The following is a 20,135-nucleotide window of genomic DNA, read 5'->3' as shown; positions in this document are numbered from 1 at the left end:
CCGATTGTGCCAGAGAGGGTCTTGGTTTGTGCCGGGGTCTTTTACACTTCTGTGGGACTTGGCGATGGTGTTTCAGGAAGACAGAGCAGGCCTCAAATGTAGTACCCTCAGCTAGGGACGCTAATTAAGATTTCACAACTTTTTTTTTTTTTTTTTTTTTTTTTTGCGTTGAGTTGATGGTTGAGTTACATTCCGTTTATGGCAAATGATGTTGCTGTAATTTCATTTTTAAACATGTGTGTGTTTTAAAAAGTGGATGGATTTAAGAAAAGTAGTCTGCAAAGAGTTAACTGTTTAAGCGGCCCTGGCTATGGCCAAAGGCTGAAGGTGGTTGGAGAGATATTTGGGGTTTGGAGAGCCCCCTGCTAGGCACCTCTCAAAAATGGGCTGGTCCCAAAGCCAGCCGTGCCAAGTAGAACTCTCCAGGAGGGAGGCCGGAGGGGGAGGGGCATCCGGGAGGGGGGGTTCTAGAGGCCAGCCTCCGCATTCAACAGGCAGATGTAGTTTCAAGAAGGAAAGTCTGAATGGGCTCCAGGAAGAACTTACTTCCAGCTAGGAGGAGAGAGGAAGGTCTGGGGACACATAAGGAACAGAACCCAAGAGTGGACAAGTGAGACCCCAACGCTGTGGATGTGGCTGCCCAGGAAGATGGTGGATGGGTTCTTGATGCACTGGGCTCCTCTCTGTAGACAATCAGATGACCCCTTCCTGGCCATCTGCATTCATCTATGGATGCCCATTGCCTGGGACCCAGAACCCCAACCCGGACATCTCCACTTGCAGAGTCTTCTCTGTGACTCTGCGTCTGAAAGTAAACATTCTCATTTTGTAGCTTTAAAGAAAGAGTCCCAAAAGGATATCTTCAGTGAAGAATGATGGCAATGACTTGAGGTGGAGGCAGAGGGGAAGCAGGTGGAAATACAGTGCTTATCTTGTGTCTCTGCACATGCAGAAGACAGGCCGTTTGAGCCACAAAAGCACAGGTAGATTTCCAGAAGACACGGGCCCCCCCAAAACTGGACATTTCCAGTATTGAATTTTTCTTCTGCACTCTGTTTTGAATTGCTCCTGGAAGGAGACTTTGGGTTTCCCAGGGGAACTCCGTGTCATGGAGACAGCTCTGTGGGATAATTGGTTCCTTATAACTTTGGGAACTGATGATAGGAAATGCTCTGCGTTTTTCTGTCACCTAATTAGTGGTTAACCACCTTGGTGGTGCGGGGCATGGGGATGGGAGGAGCTGCAGAGAGCATTTTTCTGGGCTCCTGTATCTGCTGGCCGTGCTGTAAGCTTCCCCCTAAGCCCATAAAGTGAAATTCCTTTTGGTGAAACTAGAGTTTCGCTTGATACAGAAACTCCGTCTATCCTCAGTGGCTCTGAATGAGCTAGTACCTAGGAAAGGGGGACATTTAGTCACCCTAATGCCAAAAGGTCATGCATGGATGGCTTGGTAGCATTTGCTATAAATACCTCCCCCTGTTACCCATGTCTGTGAGAGTCCCAGGAGGCCCGTTTCCTCCTTAGTTCCCCATTATCAGGGAAAGTTCATTGAGGGCTTATGGCACCTGGCAGAGCCTCGGGGGGAGACCCTTGGAAGCCTCATGGCCCCTGTGGAGTTGGAGACTGCAGACACAACGGGAATGTAGGCGAAGCCACATGGGTCCAACACTGTGTAGCGCTAACTGAAAACCCGCATGGATGGTAAAGGCTTCCAAAGAGGCCTGGAGTCAGGAGATTTTGTAGGGGGCAGAGATGGGGCCAGTAGGAATCCACAGCTAGTTGGGTGGAGTGATGATAAAAGAGTGGGGAAAATCACTTGCATGTGACTTTTTTTTCCCCCAAACCCAACTGGAATAGAGAAGAAAGGTTTTAGCTCCTCTTTGTGGAGCCTGGGAAGTCTTCTCCAACCAGTGGGATTCCCCAAATGGAAAAAAAGGACCAGGGGACAGAGGCTAGCAAGGGATGAGGCGTTGAACAAGTGGGCTGTGCTCCCGCGAAGAGACAAGGAGGAGGGGAGGGGACGATGCTCTTAGGTGAGAACATCGTTGCAGGTTGCCTCTTGGAGTTGGCCAGTACGTGGAAGAAAGGTACTGTGGAGTTTGTATGTATTGGGGGGTGGGGCAGAAGGTTTCCTTGGCTGCTGTGAGGAGAGAGAAGGGAGTGGTACCCATCTGGTGACTGCGAGAGGGACCCCTGGATGCTTCAGGCTACTCTCAGTGGGGGGCCACCTGCCAGCCGGCTGGGTTACCCTTCAGGAGCTCTGCCGTATTTCATCTGCTCAGCAATTACCTGAAACCCCTGCAATTATTTGAATATTTTAAGTGTACTTGTCTCAGATTTTATGAAGATAAATGGAAAAGATGGGTCCCGTGAAATTGATAATAATAAGTCTTCATGTAATCGAGATCAAGAGGAAACTCAGTGGGCACGCGGATGTGGCGGGTGTTTAGCCCCATTGGCCTTGGCCTACTGCACCTTCAGTTGCGAAACAAGGAACATGTAGGTGCGAAACGCTGGAAGTCTGTCACCTGCAGATGAGGTGTAATTAGGGATTTTATAATCCTTCTTAGCTCTACGGGAGCAGAACTCTGCCTTATATCATGCAAGTGTCTCGTTCTGCATGAGTTTTCAGGAAACCGTTATGTATGAAATTGGGTGATTTCCCATAGAGCAGGCAGCAGCCAGGCTCAGGGCCCCCGATGGAGGAGGGACGGCAGGCAGGGGGTGGAGGGGGGCTGCTGGAAATGCACATGGTTTTCGGATGTGGGGACACTGCAGCCGTTTTGTGGCCACGAGGAGTAAAGACTGAGTTGGAAGGGCTGAGCAATATTTGTTAGGCATGGAAAGCACCAGGGCAGCTTTCTCTGAGGCTGGTGAAGAGCTCTAAGGAGGAGGAAAGCAATAAGAGTTCCAACAGATAACATTTTCACACATTCACGGTCCAGGCATTGTCTTAAGCCCCTGGTTCTCAGACTGTGGTCTCCGGACCAGCATCTTTAGTGCCACCTGTGAGTCTGTTGGAAAAGCAAATTTTCAGGCCCCGCCTCAAGACTCACAGAAGCAAAAAGTGTGGGCCCAGGCCCGGCAGTCCGTGCTTGTGATGCCTGCGCACTTTCTGAGAGATGCTCTAAACCTTTCCCCTGGGCCATGTCCCTTATTCCTCCTGATGGCTGATGAGGAAGATTTTGTTCTTACCATTTTGCAGATACTGCAACCAAAGCCTAGAGAAGGGAGGGCATCCAAGGTCACACAGCTAGGAAAAGGCAGAGCAGGTATCCAACCCAGGCCATCTCGCCACAGAAGAAAAATCTTCTGGATTGTCCTTTAAATCTTCAAGGATGCCCCAGGGAAGAGAAATTTCAGTGTTTTTAAATTTTATTTGTTTTGTGTCCAGTGAAACAGACATGAACTGTTCCAAGTTTCCTTGTGAAACAACTTTTTTAAAAGCCCAAATACACCCTCTTAGTGACCCCTGAAGCAGTGCTAAATGAAGCATTGGCATTTGTACCGAGTTTTGAATCTTCTCACTCCAGCTGGGGATTTCTGTCTGGTCTTATCACGCTCCCTGACACACACACACACACACACACACACACACACACACACCACACATGCAAAACACACACCAGGACTGGCTTATTAGGAACTCTCTGGGCTGGGGGTGAGTCATGTTTATGAGCCTTCTCGTTGCTTATCTAGGAAGGTATTGAGGTTCACAGGAAATGCAGACGTCCTTAGAGACGATGACTGTACTTTCAGAGTCGTGAGGGGAAAAAAGAAGGTGGCCCACCATTTTCATCACGGGCTGGCTGCCAGCGCCATGGACCTCTGTAGACCTTGGTATCGCTGGAAACATGCGTGGAGTAGAATTGTTGGGTAACACAAGTTCTCCGGAGGCAGAGGGGCGCGCTTCTCGATGCCTCTGGGGTCGGAAGGAATGTCTCGTTTGGGAATGGAATCTGCTTGGGAGCCAGGTGTTAGCCTTGCTAGACAGTGAGTGGATCACAGAGAGGGAGGCCCTGAAAAAGTACTTTTGGAGAGGCAGAATTTGGGACGCTGCTAGCAGGGTCAGGCAGCAGGAATGAGCCAGCTGGATGGAGGCTTTGTGGTGGAACTGAGTGACCTCACCTGAGATGGCTAAGCCAACTGCTCCCGGTGTGTGTGAGCCGGAAGAGGATCTCCTCTGCTTTCCCCTGTGGGCAAGGATGTAAGCAGCCTCTCCAGGGGCCAGGGCAGGCAAGCACAACGGCTGAAAGCACCAGCCCTTCTGCCAGGCACGTCCGGATGCTGGTCCTTGCTGGAACCCTTACTGGCTGGGTGACTTCAGGCATGTCACTCAACCTCTCTGAGCCTAGTTTTCTGAGCGGTAAGCTAGTTGTAATCATGGTACCGACTTCAAAAGGTTGTGGTTTGTTCCTAGAGGAGTGTTATATAAGCAAAGTACTTGGTATAGAGGGAACAGTCAGCATATGGTGATTTGTGTCTTTGTATTTTTTATTGGTATTGCTAAAATAAACCAGAGGCATAGAATGGGAGAAAGACCCGGGCTTGGATTCAGACCAACCTGGGTGCCAGTTCTGGTCTCACATTCGCTGGTTACTTCTCCAAGCCTCGATTTCTTCATCTGTAAAACAGGCATCGTTTCTGGCAAAGGTATAATGAGCTAGTGCATGCAGAGGGTTTAATACAGTGCCCGACAGGAGTGAAAATCAGTAAGTAACTCTCCTGTCCTTCCGTCATCATCATCACCATCATCGTCACTGCTGAAGCAGTAGAAGCGGAGGGTGGCCGGCGGCCGTAGCATCGACAGAATTCCTGCTGTGTGGCAAGTTCTTTCCTCTGGGAAGATGGGGTCCATGTCCTTCTCCCCACCCCCCCAAGCCTAACGGGTTCTCTGTTTTCCTGAGTGCCCCTGGTGGGGGTGGACAGGAGGTGTGCCCTGGTGACAAGCCCACCTTCTCCTCTGCGCTCCACTGCTTCCTCCTGCCTGTCCTCCATGATCCCCTCAGCAGGATGGCGCGAATCTGTCCTGCCCACTCAAGATTGGGTGATTTTAGTGCGTTTCCCCAGACATCCTTGTTTTTTGCATTTTTCCTAGCTGAACCTCACTTTTCTGTGGGCAGCCTATTTTTTGATGCCTTAGAAAAAATAGACAAGTCAGCCGTTTCTCACACCCAGCCGCGTCTGCCACTTCAACGAAGTGTCGTGTATTCTGCGGCTAAGTTCATTTCCGGGGTGGGGGTGAGGCAGTAAGTGACCAGGAGCCTTGTTCCAAGGCCCAGAGCGTTTCCTAGGTGGCTGCTGTTTAATGCGTTTTATTAGCTTGAAGCCTTAGGCCTGGGGAGGTAGCGGGCCTGCTGCCATGGGGTAGAGAATGGGACCAGAGAAAAGTTAGGTTCTTTCCAGCTCTGGCCCCACACTGCCTACATCGAGCAGATACTTGGTACCTTCTGGAGTCGGGCTCTTGTCGAGGGCTGGGAGTGTGGTGAGGTGAGTTCCAGGGAGAACGGGTGCCTAGAAAGACAGACTGTGCACAATGGATGCCCAATTCAATGCTGGTTCCCTCCTCCCCCACTTTTTTAGATCTCGGTAGCCTTAAGCCTTAAGCCCCACAGACGTCAGGTGGCATATCCTTTTTTTTTTTTTAAATATTTTATTTATTTATTTGACAGAGATCACAAGTAGGCAGAGAGGCAGGCAGAGAGAGAGAGGAGGAAGCAGGCTCCCCGCGGAGCAGAGAGCCTGATGTGGGGCTTGATCCCAGGACCCCGGGATCATGACCTGAGCCAAAGGCAGAGGCTTTAACCCACTGCACCACCCAGGCACCCTCAGGTGGCATATCCTTAGGTAAAGTGACTGACAGACAAGGCGGGCTTCATCATTTTTATAGGGCCCAGTGCAAAATAAAAATTTGGTCATGGCCAGGGTGGGTAAATCAGTCTTCCTGTGGGCTTGCTGCTGTAACCCATGGTGGCCAAGTGACCTCTGAAGAGATTGTAACCTTTGCACCCTCTGGACACGGATCAAGGGTGGCCAAGAGCCCCCCCCCCCCCCCGCCCACCACCCCCCCCCCCCGTGCTGAGCCACCAGCACTTGAGGCACAGCTCTGTGAGCCCTGGGAGGGAGGGCTGCCACCAGGCCCCTCCCTGAGATGCGGGCACCCAACTCTCCCCTCCCTGCACCTGTGCCTGGGCGCCCACCAGCCAGACCCTTTCCACCATCGGGAATGGGAGGATAGTGGGAGGTGGGCAGGGCGAAGAAGACCCTGCAGCGGGGTCAGCCTCCAGTGCGCGGGGAGCAGATGTAGAAAACCCCTCCTGGGGAGGTGGTAGGACACAGGACCACAAAGGAGCTGAGGCTCCAGGCCTTGGCATGTCCTCCATAGCCCTATCCAATTTCACTTACAATACACAAGTTCAAAGATAAAAATATTAAGAATTGAAATCGTAACTGCAGGGCACTAAACCCAAGTGGGAGGCTCTTCAGACCATGAGGCCTGCAGTCACACAGGACCCTAACCTCCCCAGGGTCCTGCCTGACTGCAGATTCCCAGGAGATACAATTGGCTCAGTCTGAGGCCTGGGTCAGGGGTGGGGTTGGAACCAGGCCAGCTGGCTAAGCCGACACTACAGGCTGGGGTCAAGGAGTTTGAACTTGCACAGTGGGGCACAGGTCCATTAAGTGGATGACAGGTGCTTCTCCAAGGGGGGTGGGGGCTGTGGGCTAGGCTGGCCCCAAAGATCCTTCCTCCGTGCACACGTGCTGAAGAAAATCTGGAGACTCCTTTCCTGGAAAAGGTCCACACATATTCCATTAAAACTGTGTGCGACCAGTGGATTTTGACCACAGAGCTGGGGAGATGGCAGAATGACTAGATGCTCCCTTCAATCCCTTCCTGAGCCCAAGTTCTTGGTGCTCTGTTTGGTTTAAGTTAAAGATTGCCATGCTGTGTATCATGAGAATTTTTAAAAAAGATTTTATTTATTTGACAGGCAGAGATCACAAGTAGGCAGAGAGGCAGGCAGAGAGAGAGGGGGAAGCAGGCTCCCTGCTGAGTAGAGAGCCCGATACGGGGATCGATCCCAGGACCCTGAGATCATGACCTGAGCTGAAGGCAGAGGCTTAATCCACTGAGCCACCTAGGTGCCCCATCATGAGAATTTTTAAAAGAAAATTTTCTTTTCCATTTCTCTATAATCCACAAGTAATTTCTTTTCCTTAAAAAAGAAAAAAAAAAGTTGGGTTTTTCCCCCTCAAATGTCTCCTTGAAGGGGGAAGATATAAGAGGGAGAAGGAAGGAGAGCCTGGGCTGTCTTTTAAAGAAGTTTATCCCTTAAGATCCAGACAAAGTGATTTTTACCAAATGAAGAAACGTCAACAAATTTAGGGAGACTGTTTTCCCCTTTCTCTCCTCTTATACACATTTTGTCTCTTATCTTGATTTCTTAAAAGTTCAACATGGTCTCTAGCCCCCAAACAGGCAACGTGGACACTCGGCTAATGTCTGTTAGCATCTGCCGTGTTTGGGACACTGTTCTCAGAGCCACGGACACTAAACTAAGAAACGGTCCTCACCCCTAAGGACCTAGCACAGAGGATATAGGGTTTGAATTCATTTCTTTGATTAACTCAGGATAGGACCTGGACGAGGCTTTTCTCTGTCCACCTCCTGGTACTTCTGGTTCTCCCCCACCCCTGCTGTTGAACGTGTGTATGACTGCGGTGATGGGACACACTCGCGAAAGCTGCCTTCAGAGGGAGGCTGGATCTCATTTGTGGGTGCATCGCAGAGACGTGAGCTTTCCGAGGCTTGTAGGGCCATTTTGGAAAAAGCCTGGGATATCCGTGCTGCATTAGAGGTGGTGCCAGGGAGTCATGGCATCAGGAGCCCTTGCACAGAGCTCCCAGAGATGTTCTGAGAACCTCATCCGGATGGGTGAAAGGGACCCACGCAGGGACTTGAGGCCCCAGTTGCTCAGAACCATGCCAACGGAGCAATTGCCACCAGGAAGCTCCTCCGGAACCCTTTCCTGTCCAGCTCAGCTGTCACAGAGCCTTGCTTCTGAGAGTTGAAATTGGGTGCCATGGTGGTTTCTTGCTTTCTGACCCAGAAGCTTCTGGGATTTGTTTGCTGGGCTGGAAGGGAGAGGACGCAGTTGGGGTTTCACCTTAATTACCTCTTTGTTCCCGTTCTTTGCAAAGGAATTGATTTTTTCGTCCTTCAACAGAGTTGGTGCTCTCCCATAAGATGTTGCTCTAACTTGAATTTGGGGTTCAATCTTGAAACCAAACAGTGCCCGGCTACTTTTTGAAGTTAGGTCCTATCTTTTTTGTTTTTTGTTTTTTTTTAAAGACTTTATTTGTTTGAGAGAGAACGTGAGCAGGAGAAAAGAGTAGAGGGAGCTGAGCAGGCGGCCCGATGCGGGACTCGATCCCAGGACCCTGGGATCATGACCTGAGCCGAAGGCAGACGCTTAAACCACTGAGCCACCCAGGCACCCATATCTTGTGAGTTTTATTTAATAGGTCTGTGACATTTGGTTCATATATATGAGTCACAGAAATGTGGTTGCTCCTTTTTAAAAATATTTTAATATACTTGATGTAGGCTCATTTGTTACAGACTTTCTCTACCTCCCACTCCTTTTGTGAAGACAGATGGGCTCAGAGAGCAGCTGTGCTTATCACTGCCCATTGCCACTGAGTAATAAGGACAAAAAAGACCACGTGTGTGTGTGTGTGTGTGTGTGTGTGTGTGTGTGTGTATTTACAGTGACTAATTCTTACATGAACTCTATGATATTGCTGGTATGGTGCCATTTTACAGATAAGGAACTCAAGAATCAGAGAAAGTAAGGCCAAGATCACACAGCTAGAACGTGGCCGAGCTGGGACTTGAACCCTCTGACATCTAAGTTTTTTCCCCTCTGCTGTGTGTGCTCTTGTCATCATGGCAACATAGGGTTTTATAAAGGAGTATACTGAGAAATGCATTGGGTTTTTTTGTGTAGGATACATATCCCCACAGGCCCCCTACACCATAAACATAGGCCTTTGAGAATCTGATAATATGGGGTGAGGTGGAGAGGCACCAGCACGTCCTCGCTCTCGGAGCTTCTGTGACCTGTGGAGAGGCTGTGGAGAGGTCTTGTGGGACCCGCTGTAGCCCTTCAAGGGAAGGAAGAGGTCTGGGTGGGAAGACTTGCTGGGAGGCAGCAAAGTGGAGTGGAGAGAACATGGATGGCTTCTGGCTCCAGGAAGCCATGCTCTGTCCCCTGTAGGCAGTGTCTTTCCTGACCATCAGCCAAGTAAGGGTGATGGCACCAACCAGATGAGACTTTCGGGATGGTTGGAATTAGGTGAAATGAAGGCTGTAAACCCTTTGACATATACAGAACACTCAACAGTTGTTAGGTACGATTGAAAAAGGACTTAACCTTATTCTCTCTTTCCACAGCTTAACACACACATGCTCACTGATGGACACATACCCACAGCTGGTTGAAGTTTTGCACATAGTCTCTTTCATGCTAGCGTGAGAAACCCTAAATTTATCTTTTTAAAAAAATACTATTTCTGCCTAATTTCCCATTACCTCAGTGCTCCCTCTTCTGAGTTTAGATTAAGGGCTCGAAGGATACTGGGTGCCATCGGGCCAGCCAAGCGCGAGGCCTACCTCCTTCCTGCTTGGAGGGACGGGATGGCGGTTGGGTTTGGCTCTTGTCTCCCTCTTTTGCTGCGGGACATCTCGCTGACTTCTCCCGAAGCCTGATCGTCCAAGAGGACAAAAGTCTCCTCAGACTTGGAGGCTTGACGAGCCTGCCAGTGCCTAGAACCCGGCGCCCTCAGCCACTGGAAGTGGAAGAAGGTTTTGTCACTCTGTGCAGTACCCAACCCTTGTGTTCTTCGTTCTCTCTTGACAGAACCAGCTTCTTGCAAAAGGCCTGTTGTTCGTGGAGGAGAAGATTAAGCTGTGTGAAGGCAAGTACAAGGCAGCCCTCATATAGCGGGCTCCGTGACTCAGCCTCTGGTGTTTGGACAGCTGAAACGCTTCTGTCCAAAAGTGGCGGGCTCCAAGGGAGTGATTCACGCTGACTGTGTCTCTTCCAGCCAGGCGGCCACACTCGTCTGCAGTCGGCTGCTCGTGGCAGTGCGAGTTCGATCCATATTTTGAGAAGTGCGGTGGAATCAGGGTGGTCTTCTCAGAGACCCTGTTGAGGGTTCTCACCGGGTGCATGCTGGCGGTCTCCTGGGAAGGGATTAATGACACTACAGATCCTGCCACGCTGCTCCTTCTGGTCTGATCCAGGCTATTCTCGACTGGCCTTTTTCATGTTTCTTGAGGTCTTCTATGACAGGAGGCCCCTACCCATGTGGGGGACTGTATACCAGGCCGGTACCTGCTGAATGAGGTCTGATTTGACGGGGAAAGGAAGGTTCCTGGACTTAAAACGTTTTAGAGCCCATGGGACAGGATGGAGAGGCACCGAATGGAGATGGGAGGTGGGACCAAGGCAAGAATTGGCCAACCTCATGACTCTGGATCCTGAGAAGCTGGATCCTGATCTTAGCTCACCACCTGTTGCTTGGGGGACTTTTGGCAAGTTTCTAGTTTCTTTGAACATTTTTTTAAAATCATTTTAAAAATGATACAATTTTGAAAGGGAGTATAGGGAATATAATTGACCTAACCCCATTATCTGGCATGTAGTAGGTCCACAGAAGGTTTTTTTTTTTTTTTCCCCTACTCTAGCCTAGAAACTTCTTCCTGGAGGTCAAATCTACTACTACAGATTTACTACTGGGCATAGACATAGCAGGCAGGAGGGTGTGCCCTTTTTTTGCCCCTTCGTGCAAGCAGGGAGGAGGGGCAGAGGGAGAGGGAGAGAGGGAATCCTAAGGGGCTCCACACCCGGTGCTGAGCCTGATTTGGGGCTCGATGTCACAACCCGAGATTATGACCTGAGCTGAATTCAAGAGTCAGATGCTCGACCCACGGAGCCACTTAGGTGCCCTCCCGCCTCCCCCCGGCTAAGGCCTTATTTTTAAGTGACTGGCCTTGACAAGAAGAAGTCTGTGCCCCTTTTGCATGTTGGGGTCAGGCTGGTACACCAGCGTGGGAGGTGGCTGCCTCAGAAGGGGAGGGAAGAGACGCGCATGGTCTGTGGCCATGGCATTTGCTTGGAAGTCATCTGGGGAGTTATCACAAGCTCCTGGAAATGTGGAAAACCAGCTTCATGAAAAGGATTTCGAGCAAAACCAGAGCTCTATGGTGCTTTCAAAGGGAAGTTCAGGGCCTCTCATTTGAGTGATGCTTGCCCTAAATACATTTGGAGCGAAGGCTCAGGAATGCCGGTCATCTGAGGTTCTGTGCCTCTGCCCCCCAAGCGCGCTACAGGGCACTGGGCGGGGCGTTCTCCCCAGGTCCGCTCTCGTCCAGGCGTCTGAGCGGCTCTACTGCACAGCCAAGGGGCCTGTGGAAAACCTGTAAGGGCCTTGCCTGTCTTCCGAACATCCCCACTTTTTATGTTATGTACTACACCTCCAAGAAATATTTTATTCGGCTAAAAGGATCCTCTGGCTATATTTTTTAAGATTTTATTTGTTTATTTGACAGAGATCACAAGTAGGCAGAGAGGCAGGCAGAGAGAGAGAGAGGAGAAAGCAGGCTCCCTGCCGAGCAGAGAGTCCGATGCGGGAGTCGATCCCAAGATCCTGAGATCATGACCCGAGCCGAAGGCAGAGGCTTAACCCCCTGAGCCACCCAGGTCCCTGGATCCTCTGGCTATAAAACGTAGCTCGTAAACCAAGGATAGGATCCATCCTTTCACGGAACAGACCTCCCTGTTTATGCACCTGCAGCATAACGGCTGCAGAACCAACACACAGAGCTCCTCTCCGGGCAGGACAGGAGACAGTGACATTTCCCTAAGTTTTAGCGACCTTGACCGTGAGGAGTTTCTCATTTCCCTTCTGTAGACGTGCGGTGATCTAAACTCCCATGGCCCATTAAGAGGACAGTGTCTGTAGGGTGTCCATCTAGAACCTTCCATCCAGTCGCCCTTCATCTTTGCAGGAAGCTGAGTCCTCTGGGCTGTTTTCTGAAGGTGAAGTCACCTCCTTGTAACTCTCTTCCCCGGGGCTACCCTGTTTTGTTAGCCTGTGTCTGTCTGATGTTCTCTTCCGAATGCTTTCCAAAACGTCCATTACTCTGAAGTTTGAAGGCCGCAATTAGACCCAGGTTCCCAGAAGAGGTGCCTTCCAGCTGCTGGGTGGAAGGATTGCCTCGTGTGCTGACGAGCGTTCCGTCTTGGTGGGGGTGGGGGGGGAGTCAGTAGGCACCAGCACTGACCTGCAGGGGTCCCCTTCCCTTCCTCCATTTCCAGAAGGCCTCTGCTTGTCTGCCTCATGGAAGGCTTAGGATACAGGCCATCAGTAAAGGAGCTGGAGGAGCCCTTTTTCCTGGGAAGGACGTTATCCAGGTGTTGGATACCAGGATGGGTTCTTGGGTACCAGGATGAGAGCTAACATCTCAGATGTTCCTTTTGACCTCCTCGACTCCTCCCTGCTGTGAACTAGCATAGCCTGCGTTTGAAAAGATCTGTGCATTCAGACGGTGATTTTTGGTCAGCTACGTACCAGGCACTTTGCTAGGTGCTGGGGACACTGTGCTGAACAAAGCCATCGTAGGATTCCAGGCCCTCATGGAGCTCACAGCCAGTGGTGGAGAGAGAGATTAATCAAATCATCATCAAATATAAAACCGTAATTGCAACAGATACCAAGAGTATAGTCCGTAGGGGGAGGGTTTGACCAGTGGGCAGGACTTTGCTATAGAGGCAGTATTGGAGCTAAAACTAGAGGGACAGACAGATGTAAGTCAGGCAAAGAGTGGGGCGGGGGCTGGTGAACAGTCTAGGCAAAGGGACTAGCACATGCAAAAGCCCTGTGGTGTGAAGGATCATGGTGAGCATTAAGGGCTGAGGTAAAATCCACATAGTAGGGCCCAAAGGTCAAAGGGAAAGGTCAAGGGTAAGGTTGCAGAAGAAGGAAACAGACTTCTGCCCCTGCCCACCAGAATGCTCATTTTGTAGAGGTTTTCTTGATCTAAGAGCAAAGGAAAATGTTGGAGCGAATTATTTAGTCCTGTTCTGCCCCGTCCCATATTTGGATTAAATGGTAACCTCCTTTCACTCACCGGCCTTAGCATCTGGGAAAACCTGTACACTTGATCCTCGCCATTCATTTACTGAAAGATTTCTAAAAATGGATTTATTGATCCGTCTGGCATCGTGCTAAGCCCTAGAAATAATAATGGTGAGCAGGATGGACGGGGCTCATGCGCTCATTCCCGTTCTAGTGGAGGGGACGGAGAAGTCAATGAGAAATTCCAGCCAACTGTAATTAGCAGTCCAGGAGGGAAATTAAAGGGTGCTATGGATTTGCATTCCTCCCCCCAAGTGTGTTTCTCTCTGACCTTTCAAACTCTACACATCTTCGGCCCTGCTCACTGCTAGTTATGCCCTTGCTCTGCTCTCTCTCCCAGCCACTGCTTTTATTGTCCATTAAATTAATAGGCGGAAGATGCTAAATGAATCTTTCAAGATCTGCTCAGTGGAACTGGCAGTGTTTTGCCAAACGCATCTCTCGGTGTCTAATCTTGGATGACCCAGTTTCTCTGCCTCAGATGAGCAAAGACAGTGCTCAATCAGCTCTGTCATCTAGGTCATTAAAAAGCAGCCACTGTGCGGGCCCCTCTCTGCCCGTGCTCGCCTTCCTGCAGGTGCAGAGTTCCTGGCACCGCCTTCCGGTGGCATTGGGGTGACCCGTGTACAGGCAGCCCGGGACTGGTGCCTGACCGTGGTCAGCCTTATGGGTCCCAGGGGTGAGAGGAGGCACAGCAGCAGGTGGGTCCTGTGTCTAGCAGGTGACCACTGCAGAGTGTGCTGTCCACATCCCACCCTCCACCTGGCCTCTGGTTATTGCAAACCAGTGGGTAGAAGTGGCACTTTCTAGGTCCTTCTTTCTTCTCCCTGTACTGATAGCTCAAATCCAGAATTTAAAACAAAAAAAACCCCCAAAACAGTGTTGTCATGATTAGAAAATGAAAACAGTAAATAACTGTGCCCACGATCGTCCCAGATTAACTCTGTCAAGACCATGGGTTCTGGCCTCCCAGCTCTGCCTTCTAGCTGTGTGATGTTGAGCTAGACCCTTGGCCTCTCTGAGCCTATAAAATGAAGTCATAGAGTTTACTCATGAAATGGCCTATAGATAAGTTGTTTAGCACAGTGCCTGAGAATGTTGTAACCATTCCCATGATGGCACCAGTTGTCATGTGATTTCCAAACTTCAGCTCCCTTTCCTGGCATGGGGGGTAGAAGACATATTTGTCTATTTTCCGTGAAGTCTTCCCATCTAATCCCACATTTACTTGTAGTAATGCCTCCTAGAGCAAATGTAGATAATGAGCTTCTTCTGTACCCCTGTCCCCGTGCTGCATTTGACATGGGACTGTCTCTAGCCTGTCCTGCAAGTAATGACAAGTTCTTTTCTTTCTTTCTCCCCTCCTATCTTCTCGCCCTCGTGTAGGTGAAAATCGCATTGAGGTTCTGGCTGAAGTGTGGGACCACTTCTTCACTGAGACTCTCCCCACCCTGCAGGCAATATTTTATCCAGTTCAGGTCAGTCTCCCTGAGGAACGACCTCCTGCTGGCCTCGGCGCTCTGTCTCCTTCCTTGGCCTTTGGCCAGCTGGGGCCTCCTGGTGAACGGGGCAGAGGCAGGACGTTGGGCGCCGGAGTTGGCTAAGGACCTCGGCGCTCTCGGAGGGCTCTCTGGTCTGTGTTTCACATCTAACCTCAAGCAAAGGGAGAGTGCCCGCTGAACCAGCAATTTGTAGGCTCTCATCATGCTCTTGGTTTTGAGTCTGCCTGTATGTTCTTGGAGCGGTTTGTTTCATAAGTAGAGAAGACGGGGCAGGGAGACTTTTCTCTTTTCTCTTTTCTTCCCCCTCCCTTTCTTTGAAGCCCACGGATGCTGTTGTCTCAGATTGTGGGAAGGGAATCATGTTACTTGCCTTCCGTAAAGGATGGATGCCTGAAGACGAGTAGCCACAGGAGGTAGCAGAAAGGACACTGAACTCCATCGGTAGTTGGGCTTGGGCAAACTCGTTTCACTTCTCTGCGCAGAGCTCTGTCTCATCTGCAGAATGTGGGACTTCCAGCGAAAAATGAGCAGCATCTCCTTAGTATTCTTACTCTGTGACCGGAGCTTGTCCTAACACTTGAGTTGCCTTCCTCCACCTTTCTGCAGAGGCTGATAACAGGACTGGTCACTGCCCGGTCAGAATGGACACCCCTGCAGTCAGGTTGACTGATGGATTGTTCTCCCCAAGATTCACATCTGCATCCTCCATTTATCTTGCCCCCGGTCTGCCCGCTGGGGTGAAGGTGCAGATCTCATGGGGGCTTTGTTGAAGGGCGGGTGTGGGGCCCCACAGCAGCACAGCCCTTGGCCATGATACGTGCTGGACATAAGGGCCCACATGCTTTTCTTGCTCTGGATAGTGTGTGGGAACTTGGAATTCCATTAAATATATATCAATGTCTAAAAATTGGGAGATTATGCCTACAGAGTCCATATCCCATTTCTGGCCTGCCCCGAGTAGTTCCAGGAAAAGCTCAGATCGTTAGCTCACTGCTCTCTTCATCCCCTCCTCAGCTCTATCCTGTGCCCCTCCGAGAGGGTTTGGAGCATGTATAGGGTCCTTTCAGCTCCGATCCCCACAGACGTCCCCCTCCCGGTAATGGTCACTCCTAGGCCCATGTTGGGTCCTAAGAAGACCAGCCTGGGTGGTAGCGTGGCCAGAGTTAGCAAATAATATTAGAGGATGCTGAGTTAAGTTTGAATTTCAGATAAATGATGAATAATGCAAAATCTAGCACATACTTCTACTAAAAAATTATTCACATTCAACTGGACATTCTCCGTTTTATTTGGCCACCCTGTGTGTGTACACCCGAGTGTCTGTCTTAGGACCCCATGAGCACAGAATTCCAAGGTGTGGGTATCCGGATGGGTTAGAATGGGAGTGTGGCATCTGAGTGGGTGTGGCCCTGGTATAGTCACTGGATGGCCAAGAAGGGCCCTCACTGACATATATCCAGGCGGGATCCCAGTTGTGTGGGTCTGGAATGTTACCAGCTGCTTCTCTTGGAAAATAACAAGCTCCAGGGAAGTTGACTTGCCCCTGTCCACCCCCTGTCCCCCACAGAGTTTCCCAAGTGCTGCTGCCTACCCAGACTCCCCACCTTGAGAGGCCCAGAGTTAGGGGTCCTCATTGCTGATAGTAACACACCGAGATGTCTGTCAGGTCAGCTCGATCCTCCTTAGAGCCCCCTGTCTGTGTAGGTGTCTATGTCAGACCTAGTTCCTCTGTGGACAGACGGGGTTTTGAAGACCTACTGTGTTCAAGGACGTGGAAGCTTGCCTTCATTTTCCTACCTTAGAAAGGAACTTGGGAGATGAAGCGAGGGTACAGATAGTTACGAGGTCAGAGGTCAGTGTGGACTGTACTGCCTTGGAAAAGGCAAAGTTGGGGGGAGCACCGCTGCCATTGGAGATGGGTGGGGAAGGCAGTCAAAGAAGGGGGTGTTTGACCCAAGCCTGGAAGGTGCCAGGGGCGGTCATGTGAATCTCTGGGGACAGAAGCGGGCAAAGAGGAGGGGATGCGGGGAAGACAAAAGCACTCTGTGTGGTTCTGTGAAACCCTGAGTAGTTCTAGCAAATGTAGATCTTCCTTAAGCCTTGGTGGACCTGAGGGATGAAAAGTGACATCCTGTTTCGCAGGTCCCTTCAGATCTTGGCTCCGCCAAGAGCAGCCCATTTTTGGTGTGTGCTGTGTGTATACGCGCAAAGGGCAGTCTCGGAGAGAGACCCTCTTTTCTCTTTCTGCTTTGAGAAACTTTGGGAGCCCTAAAATCAGAGAGTTAAGGTTTGAGATCCGGCTCTACCCTGGGGCTAGAACCATAACTCTGGGCTCAAGGGATTTCACGTGTGAAGTAGGTTTTTTACCAGTACCTATCCCGAAGGGTGGGGATTAATCGTGTTAGTTCCATCTAAAATATTGAAAGTCCTGCCTAGCACCTGGAGCTTAGTAAATTGTCAGCTCTTAGGATTATTAGTTATTTCCAGCCCCCACCCACACCCTGCGTGGTCAGACTCGTCCGTGCGTTCTCCTTCTTGGCCTGGTGCAGGCTAAGTGCTCACGTACTGAACAGAGTTGAGGAAGCAGCCTGGAAGGGGGGTGGGGTGGGGTGTTGATCTTTTCTCTCGTTTCCCCCCATCTTGCTCTCTCTTCCTCCTTCCTGACCGCCCCCCCCCCCACCAAACTCATGACAGCATGGTCCCCATTTATGTGTCTTGTATCATCTTGGGTCACTCAGGCAGGTCCAGTCACGCCTTACTGTACATGAAGCTTTCCTTGGGGAGGACTGGGGCCAAGTCTTTGACTCTTTGGCAGCGTCCCCCCCGCTCCCCAAGTTCTGCGCATACCTCGTCTTGTCCCATCCTGGTGTTCTGTTCATACTGGGCATCCTGGACCCTGTGCTGGTGGCCTGTCCCACTGGCTCTCACCTCCCAGCGCTGCCCCCTCTTTCCTCTCCAGGGCCAGGAGCTGACCATCCGTCAGATCTCCCTGCTGGGCTTCCGTGACCTGGTGCTGCTGAAGGTGAAGCTGGGGGAAGTGCTGCTGCTGGCCCAGTCCCCGCCGCCTCCGTCCATCGTCCAGATGCTGCTCATCCTGCAGGTGGGTGAGGCCCCCTGGGGACATGGCCACCGGGCTGGGTTAGGAAGAGACCCTGTGGGACGGGGATGGGACCGGTCGACCTGGGCACCTTAGCTCAGCTCTTATGCTAGAGTGTCATCATTCCTGTTCATTAGCTCGTGTGTTCATTTGCTGCACCTGTGAGGCTGTGCTCCGTGCTAGGATCCCAGCTGTCGGGGGACGAGGAGGGGGGTGCGCGTGAGAACCGGGGTCCTGTCATTCAGGGAGCAGACACAAGGAGCACGTGACAGCAAGCGCCCCCTGCAGGTGAATGGAGCCAGACTATAGTCACTAAGGTTCCCCAGGGGCAGGTGGGCGTCCTAAGACCACAGATGGAAGGGAGACCACCTCAGACCCCAAAGCTGCCAGCCTGTCGCCACCTGCTGGTCTTTCCCTGTCTCTCCGACGCCGCCTCTGCTGACCCTGCCTGGTGTCTCTTGGACCGTGTGTCTCTGTCTCTCCCCCTCTCTCTGCAGACTTGCGTGCATTTCCCCGGTTTACACGTGGCCAAACGTGGCGTCACACACGCAGCTTACGTGTTTCCACCGAGAAATGACCCACGTGGTTGCCTCTTCCTCCGCATTCTGAATCAACAGTAGGAAGATGAGCTAGGTACCGGGTGCAGGCCGGGACTTTGTGCAGTATATTCTGAATCAGATCACCCAGAGGATTCCTCCGTAGGTAGTCGGTGTTGCTATTCCCATTTCCCAGGTGAAGAAACGGGAACCCAGGACATGTGCGCTTGTCCAAGGTCCCTCAGCCAGAAGTCGTAGGATTCAGAGCTGTGTCCACTCAGGGGAAGGCACTGGATTGGTCTAGCCCCGGCCACCCAACTCTCCTGTGCCAGTCAGCCGTGACCTTCAGTCACGTATATAAATACGGCCTCAGGGAACCCGATCCTATGGGTGGGGGTGCACGATTCCCACAAAACATAGATGTGGTCAGGGTCCTCCCCCCCCCCGCCGCCTTGCAAAAGATGGCTCCGGTGCCTCCATCTCTGTAACAAGTTCAAACGTCACAACGTTGGGTCTGAGCTGCTCCCTGGGGCAGCCGGTGTCACCCTTCCTCAGGCTGGCGGTGACCCCAGTGCCCTACGGCAGGCATGGGGTCTGGTCTCCCTCTCCCCCAGCTGCTGTTCTCTTCTGGGTCCCTGAGCTGGGCCACCCTTCTGGGCCTTCTCCTCCTTTTCTGAAGTCCCAGAGGAGCACGAGTTACCTAATAAGATGAGGATACTCGTCATTGGCTGGAGAGCCAGGTCGGGTGTTTTCCGGGCAGGAAGGAGAAGGAGGAGGGTCTGGAAAATATGGGAAGGGTTCGTGTCTGAGAAGCATGAAGTAGAGCTTGTATCCCGAGTGAGGAATCTAGAAAATGACCCCTTTGGGGTTCAGATGGGAAGATTGGGAAAGAGAAGTTGGGCTTTCCCCTTCTTTTTTCCGTTTACGTTGTTTTAAGGATGAGAGGTGATTTTTTTGTTGTGGGTGCTGTTTTTGTTCCTTGGAGGGAGACGGGGTGAGGGCCCCCACCTGCTGATAGCAGCCCAGGAAGGCCTCTGTCTGTGCTCATGAAAAACATCCACCACGTTCCCACATGGGACAACCCAGCAGCCCTATCGGAAGGCTGCCATCATCCCCTTGCAGCCCCACAGGGGTTGGCCTGCTTGCCTAGAAGACGCTTCCTTCACCCACCCTCCCCCCTAGCCCGCGTTGCTCTCCATGGGGTTCCTGGTGATCTTAGGAGAATGGCCTGATCTGTGTCCCGGCCTCTGGTCCTACCACCTCCCCAGCCTCACCTGGATCTTCTGGTCACACTGGTCCCTTTGCCTCCCCCTGTGGCAGCAGAGTCTTCGCACTTGGGTTCCCTCTGCAGAGGACACTGTCTCGCGGGGCCCACAGCCATCTTCCAGTCAAGGCAGGTCTGTCCGTGTTCTCTTCCCTCTTATGCTTTCAGCACCCAGCACGTGGTAGGCACGTGGTAGGCACGTGGTAGGTGTTAATGAAACATGTCCGGTGAGGGATGGCACAGCTAGAGAGAGCCTGAGCGGGACTGACCCCAGGCCTCTGGCCTCCCTCCAGTCCCCTGATGGTGACCATCGTGCAGGGATTTCTCTCCTGGCCGAGGGAAGGAAGTAGAGAGAAGCTCTGTGGTTGTGACAGGTGTCTGGGAAGTTGAGCAAGGGGACAGTCCCTGTTTTCCTATTTTCGCAGATGAGGTGAAGGTGCAGAGTTGGTCAAGCAGCTTAAGGTCACATAGTAATTTATAAGAGAGTAAATCTGTCACCCGTCCCTCAGCGCTTGGTCTTTCTACCTGCC

The 20,135-nt window shown here is 51.5% G+C and overlaps 1 protein-coding gene across 2 annotated transcripts in view; it reads left to right on the top strand.

Moving 5' to 3' along the window:
• Window positions 1-20,135, top strand: part of PRR5L (proline rich 5 like) — a 69,403-nt gene that overhangs the window by 37,416 nt on the left and 11,852 nt on the right. For both annotated transcript variants that reach the window (XM_080816429.1, XM_080816428.1), the window contains 3 exons: window positions 9,924-9,981; window positions 14,593-14,684; window positions 17,668-17,808. In XM_080816429.1, coding sequence (XP_080672555.1) covers window positions 9,924-9,981; window positions 14,593-14,684; window positions 17,668-17,808 — 291 coding nt within the window. The remainder of the gene's footprint in view (window positions 1-9,923; window positions 9,982-14,592; window positions 14,685-17,667; window positions 17,809-20,135) is intronic.

This window comes from Martes martes (assembly GCF_963455335.1).
Source record: "Martes martes genome assembly, chromosome: 10".
Classification (NCBI taxonomy): Eukaryota; Metazoa; Chordata; class Mammalia; order Carnivora; family Mustelidae; genus Martes; species Martes martes.
The sequence above is the reverse complement of the archived record's forward strand: the minus strand, read 5'-3'. Positions and strand labels throughout refer to the sequence as shown.